The following is a 7,339-nucleotide window of genomic DNA, read 5'->3' on the forward strand; positions in this document are numbered from 1 at the left end:
GATACATGGCAAATGACTGTGTCATTTATGATTCAACCCAGGAAATAGGAGCAATTATTGGCAGCTTGTATGACAAATGGAAGAAAAGTATTTGAAGGGAAGAGATCCATTCTATGCAATAAATAATTTATCAAGTTATTTAAGAATATTTATAAGTCCTAAATGGTGACTTTAAATTAAACAATAGAACGAGTCTCAACCAAAACATCATGAGAGCATAAGTCAGAGCTCATGACTTGACCTGCATGAAAAACCTCTTCATTTATCCTTAGACTCTCTTCACACTATAATAATAATGGAAAGAAGCTTCTCCACTTCATTGAAATTCTTTCACCTCTTCTTTCTCTCTCCCTTTTATTCAGCCACACACACAGAAATACAGAAAGAGAGGATAAGATGGGTGTGAACGAAAATTTCAACAAGGATGATCATCATGAGTGTGTGGATGACGATGAAATTCCACTTCCTGGATTTCGATTTCATCCCACAGATGAAGAGCTTGTTAGTTTCTATCTTCGAAGGAAGCTTGACAAGAAACCCATCAGCATCGACCTCATCAAACAGATTGATATTTACAAATACGATCCTTGGGATCTTCCAAGTATGTTTTTTTTCTCTACCTTTTTCATTTCTTCATCTTCTTCTGTTTCTCTTATACTTTCTAGAAAACTTTCTCAAAATATCATGAAAACAAGTATTCGAAGAAAAACTTCGATTAGAAATAAAATCAAATTATAACCACTTCATGATAACAAGAGTGAGTTTTCATCTAAAAACAAGTCCCAGTAAGAAATAATGATTAGCCATAAAATTATGACTAACTTAGTCATCATGATCAATACAACTCCTATATGTATGATCGCACTGACATGCATACATATATCATTTATAGGCTTCACTATGCAGAGACTCAACTATGAATCATTTTATGAATCATAATAATACTAATCAGAACTTCAAGTATTATAATGAAAACCAGTCTAGTGCAATTTCTTTTGTTTAATTAGCTGGATGTTGCAACATTTTGTGTGTAAGCAGAGAGCAATGGAAGTGGAGGAGAGAAGGAGGGGTACTTCTTCTGCAGAAGAGGGAGGAAGTATAGAAATAGCATAAGGCCTAATAGAGTGACTGGGTCTGGGTTCTGGAAAGCAACCGGCATAGACAAACCAGTGTACTCACAAGGTGGAGAAGGCAATGACTGCATTGGACTTAAAAAAACACTAGTCTATTACCGTGGCAGTGCAGGCAAAGGCACCAAAACCGATTGGATGATGCACGAGTTTCGACTTCCTTCTAACACAGACCTTCCAAACTCCACCAATTATGTCGATGTTCCCCAAGAAGCTGTAAGAATGACTTTTTCACTACATTATTTATTGGTCACTTAACCCTAGAAACTAAAAAAAGGTTCCAATTTTCAAAACTTTGGTTTCATACGTTTTAATTTTTCACTTAGCCTTAGCAAATATTCCTCAACTGTTTTGATACAATTTGCAGGAAATTTGGACGTTGTGTAGAATTTTCAAGAGAAACGTGTCACAGAGGAAGCAGGTGCCGGAGTTGAAACAAGTATCAGCCAAGCGGCATGCATTTTATGAGAAAAGCTCCAGAGCGAGCAATATGGAGTTTGACAGTGGTAACCAAGAATCGTATATAAACTTTGGTGGGCACTATCAGAAGGAGCAGAAAGCCGTGATCAACTATACAAACTGTGATAAAAGGAATCAGTTGTGTTGTACAGTGGCACAGCAGCAACCTCAATTAACTGCACCATCTTCTAACCTTTGGAGTAACCCACCTGGGAACGATTTCTTCACATTCGATAACTGGGATGAACTTGGATCGGTAGTGAAGTTTGCTGTTGATTCGCCTAGCTTGTAGATGAAGAGGTGGAATTCATGTTGAGTTGATCGTAGTTAATTAGATGTTAGAATGAAATCTATATCATAAGAGTGCGTTTGCTTGTATTAGAGATTATTCATGCTGTTGATCATGATGACTTGTAGTTACAGACTTGTTGACATATGATATGAATATGTTGCCTCTTATATAATCCATCTAGTTACATAACTTAATTTGATTCATATACTTAATTATGTTGATATAATGTTATTATAGAAGGAGATGAATAGAACTTGTATACAAATTCAAACTACCGATTAATACTCTTGCACCACACCATTTAGGTTATGTCTGGTCTCTTGACTAATCTACTTAAGATATTTTACTAATTAATTTTCTTGACACCAAGAACTAGGGATCACATGTTTGGACTCGCCAGCTCGAAGGATCCCATAAATGGTATTAAGTTTCATAATTTTCCCTCTTTTTTCATTCAATCTTTAGCCACAACAGAAACCATAGAGAAAGAACAAAATCTATCACACATGGCTGAAATAGAGAAGAACGCTTCTTCCCTCTCAATTCAAGCGTGACTCTCCAACGACTCTTCACGACGGCACAAAGGTTGAAAATTGGAGATTTTTCGATTTAGGGATTTGCGAATCGGGGAATGGTAAGTACATATTTTGTGATGTTTTTATTAGTTGTGTCTTTCATAGGAATTATTTTTGTTAATTAGTTTTTATTAGGGTGGATTCCTTTATTATTCCAAATTATCTTTTATTTTAGAATTACTGTTGATAGGATAACTTTAGCATACATTTTAGAATTATTTACACTAATAATAGAAAAACCATTTTATACTAATCATAAAAAGTTTTTCATACGGATATTGAACCGGTATAGATTCACGAGATAGAGAAAGTATTCGACATTTTATACCAGTTCTGGAATTGGTATAAAAACTTCACCGTGGGAAGGATGCTTTATGTATGATTCATACTTTTTATACCGATTTATTAACTAATCGAAATAAAAGTTTGACATTTTATACTAGTTGGAGCTCTAACTAATATAATAAACTTCATGATGGAGGATTATCTAGGATTCACATTGGGCCTCTAACTAGAGCCATGTTCAAGAGAATTCAAGAGGAAGAAGGATTACAAAACAGTTACTTTTATGGCAAACCAATTATTAATCCTTCCTTCTCTTATAATATTCTTCTCCATTCTTATTTCTATAGGTCAATAAGCTAGGAGGACATGGACCAACCAGCTAAGAAGTTTATATAGCCAAGGGAAGCAAAAGAGAAAAGTTAGGAAGAAAATTAGTTGATTTCTGGATTCGGCAACTTAACTTCTAGATTGGATTTATGAGGGGAGAAGGCTTCCAAATTCAAAGTTGTGCCTAGCCCAAAACCTAATTGGACCAGCGCCTGTGAGAGGTATTTTTCACAACTGTTTTTTCTGGCCTAGATCAAGGCATGGCTTGTGTGATCTGATTAGCTGACGCCTCAATATGGTCAAAAACAAGGTTCCTCTTTCCCTATAAATAAGAGGACCTTTACCTTGTAATTTCTAACTTTGGAGCTTAATGCAATGCTGCTGAATTCAATTTCCAACCCTTTTGCTCTTAAGTCATTCTTCTATTTCGACTTCACTTGCTTTTCTCTACCTTCTTTCCTTAGTAGGAAGACTTTCTAAGTTGTGAGGCCTTATACACCTAGCTCTTTTCCATTTAAACACATCAAACATTTCATTTCATCTCCATTTTCACTGCACAACCTTTCATTGTGGTTCTTCTCTGATTTAGGAGCTGCTTCTTTGTGGCTTATGCTTGAAGGAGCTTCCATCAACTGTTATTCATGGTATAGGTCATCCACACTTCAAGAGCTAAACCATTCTTTCATGTTTTTCATCCTTGATTGTTCTGTTCTCTTTCTGTTTCCAGTTCACTATGTTTGATTTTTTTGATTTTGTTCTACTCTTGATTTCGTGTGTTCATGTACTGTTTTAACGTTTCCATTGTGTGATTATGTTTGTCTATCATTTTAAATGGTGAATTTCAATTCTTTGAGTCATTTCCAGCCTTAAATCTCAAATTTAGTTTGTCCATAGTCATGTGCATGATACGATGCAATTTTACTTTTATTTTGGTCTAGTTTAATCTGATTCTGCTGTGATTTTTGGTTTGATTGGGTTTAGAGTGTTGTGAAAGCCATATATCAACCAATTAAGGCAATGAGAACATTTTCTAGCCTTGGTTATACGAGCTAAAGCATTAGAACTTAATTCTGGTTTTAAAATTTGCTTAAAAATGTCAATTTTGGTTTAAGCTCTTGAATCTATTTTTAGTTGGATATTTTGATTATGGTGCTTTATACAACATTGTTTGATGTTGTTAAAGGTTTCTAAAGGTGTAGAAAACCATAACAAGCAATGAAATGCAATATGCATAGTTGCTCAAAACCATTAGCATTGTGTTGTTTCAATATTCAATAAAGCTTTTCACCGTGCTTTTCATCTTTGCCTTGTTCAATCTGAGTTTAATCATGCTATGCTTCACTGTTCTAGCTTAGTTTAGTGCAATTTCATTGTTGTTCCAGCTGTTGAATCTATTAAACTTGATTTTGGTTGAGGTTGATACAAAATCTACACAATTTGGGTTATTATGGGTCATTTTTTGTGCTATTGTGATTCTAAGGTGTTTAATAGTTTAAACAAGTTTTATTTTATGTATTAAAACTTTTAGAATGTTTCATTTGAAGTCAGAGTAATTTGTGTGAAATTTAGTGTGTTAAAACCCCTCATTTTGAGTCAAATTGGGAAGTAGAAGAGTGAAATTATTCTACAGTTTGGTTTTGAACCTAATTAGGGTTCAAACTAGTTGAAATTGATGAAATAAAGTTGTTGAAAGTGTTCTCAAAGTGTCAAAATCATTTGTGCACGAAACCACTTCCAAAACCACTAATTTTAGGTCATTTTCTTACTGCAAAGTTGTAAATCAGTTTCTGTTTTGATGAACTGGCTTTAAATTTTGATTTGGCTTGCAGCAAGATCTGGTTCAATGGTTCAAAATGGAATTAAATGATTAAAAGAAGTAAAGCAAAGTGATAAAAAGGATTTTGAACTCTGCAGTCTAGTTAAAAACAAAAAACACCAAAACTGGTTTTCTTTAAGGCATTTCATCAAACACCTTTTGATTTTATCAAACAGTTTCGAGATAGTTTCATTTCAACCTGTATTTTGATTTCTTTGATTTCTTAACTGTTATAGCACCTTTCTTAGGATCATTTTGAGTGCCAATTGTTATTCCATACCCATTTTCATTTGAATTTCCTCGAATTTTTCTTCCATCATTTTCAAGAAGTCTTGGCATAACTTTTCATCAGTAGCACCGAAGATAATGTTATCAACTTATATCTGAATGACTATGAAGCTTTGATTGACATTCTTCCTGAAGAGCATGGTGTCTACTTGACCTCTTGTGAAACCATTCCTTATAAGGAAGAGACTTAACCTTTCATACCAAGCTCTAGGAGCTTGTTTTCATCCATATAAGACTTTGTTAAGTCTGAAGACGTGTGTGGGATTAGCTTTGCACTAAAACCCTAGAGGTTGGTCCACGTACACTTCTTCTTTATTGTTATCGTTTAAGAATACACTCTTGACGTTCGTCTGGTAAAGCTTGATTTTGTTGAACGTCACGAATGATAGAGTATACGCATAATGACTTCTAACCTTGCTATAGGAGCATGTGTTTCTCTATAGTCAATTCCTTCTCGTTGAGAATAGCCTTTCGCAACTAGTCTGACTTTGTTTCTTATGACATTTCCATGTTCATTTGACTTGTTGTGATAGACCCCATTTAGCTCCTACTATATGTTCTCCTTTGGGTATGCAATCATTTACCTACAATTTGGAGAATGAGTCTTCTAACTCTGACTTACGTTTTGTTAGGCTCATGGGTAAATTTTACGTGAATGACTTCTTCAACCTTCAAGGTTCTAGAGTTATATATCCTAAATGCTCTTGAAGTTTTTGAGTAACCAAGCATGATTCTTTCATCACTACGAGAATCAAATTTGCCTAAACTATCATTGGTATTAAGAGTAAAACATTGACAAATAAATGGATGAAAACAAGAAATATTTGGCCTTTTGTCCTTCAACAGCTCATAGGGTGTTTTATTGAGGATTGACTTGATGTAAACTCTGTTTTGAATATAACAGGCAATGTTAACTGCTTCTGCCTAGAAGTGTTTAGGAGTATTGAAAGCATTTAACATAGTTTTGGTCATTTCTTGCAAAGACATCTATTTTTCCTATCAACAACTTTGTTTTGTTATGGAGTTCTTAGAGTTGAGAAATTATTTTTGATGCTAGAATTTTCGTAAAATTTTTCGAAAAGATCATTTTCAAATTCTCCTTCATGATAACTTCAGATAGACGTAATTTTCAAATCCTTTTCAGTCTCTATCCTTTTACAGAGCTTGTAAAAGACATTGAAAGCCTCATCCTTATAAGTTATAAATAGAACCTAATTCCACCTAGAAAAATCATCTACAACTACTAATCCACAACGTTTGCCACTCATAGATTCAGTTCTTGTAGGTCCAAACAAATCTATATGAAGCATCTCTAGAGGTTGTTTGGTCGAAACCATATTTTTACTTTTGAAATATTCTTTGACCTGTTTGCCTTTCATGCACGCACTACCTATCATTAATTGATACATCTGGCAGTTGTCAAGGTACGACAAATTCATTACAAGACAAGCTCGTCCAGGTAGAAAACCAGGAAAGACTGTCAAGGTATTAAAAGACAAGCTCATTTAGAAGAAATATTGATCTTGGTTTTAAAGTTTAACTAAATAACATAAACGAAGAAGTCTCTATGTATGAAAAACGAACTCTAACTAGAAAAAACTCTTAAAATAGGAAATCAATCATCAGAACACTCTGATAGGAAACTATAAAACTAAAGACAAACCTTAAGATAGGATACAACATATGATAAAAAAGCACTAGGCTAGGAAAACCTCATGATGGAATAGAACAACAAAATCACACTTCAACAACCTTAGTTCAATATCAGGATAAAAAAGTTAGAAATACCTTAACCCATAAGAAAAAACCAACCTTCTAGTTAGACATTAGGACAAAAAAGCCCTAGAATAGAAGAAAATAACTCTGGAGAAACTTGAAGACTTAGGTCAGGACAAGAAGAACACTAAGCCAAAAGACAATGAAATCACAAAAGTGGGACAACAAACAAATTAGGATGAAAGATTAAAACAACAAAGAAACTTACGACAAAACACTAGTAGATCAATTATGTGACACAAGTTGATTGGTTTATTTGGTGTGCAAAGAATCGAGACATGTGGCAACATATCGTTGGATAGATCTGTGTGTGATAGATTACCACATGTCATCATCTTAGACAACCTAACATAGGAGTACAGGAGGGGTAGGAATAGGAAATTTAGGGGTG

The 7,339-nt window shown here is 34.3% G+C and overlaps 1 protein-coding gene across 1 annotated transcript; it reads left to right on the forward strand.

The window, feature by feature from the left end:
- The first annotated feature begins 367 nt into the window (after positions 1-367).
- Positions 368-2,165, forward strand: LOC106761771 (transcription factor JUNGBRUNNEN 1). Its single transcript, XM_014645340.2, has 3 exons — positions 368-601; positions 1,039-1,346; positions 1,498-2,165. The coding sequence occupies exons 1-3, from the start codon at positions 397-399 to the stop codon at positions 1,879-1,881; spliced, it is 897 nt and encodes a 298-aa protein (XP_014500826.1). The 5' UTR covers positions 368-396; the 3' UTR covers positions 1,882-2,165.
- Positions 2,166-7,339: the final 5,174 nt, after the last annotated feature.

Source organism: Vigna radiata, chromosome 5 (assembly GCF_000741045.1).
Source record: "Vigna radiata var. radiata cultivar VC1973A chromosome 5, Vradiata_ver6, whole genome shotgun sequence".
Classification (NCBI taxonomy): Eukaryota; Viridiplantae; Streptophyta; class Magnoliopsida; order Fabales; family Fabaceae; genus Vigna; species Vigna radiata.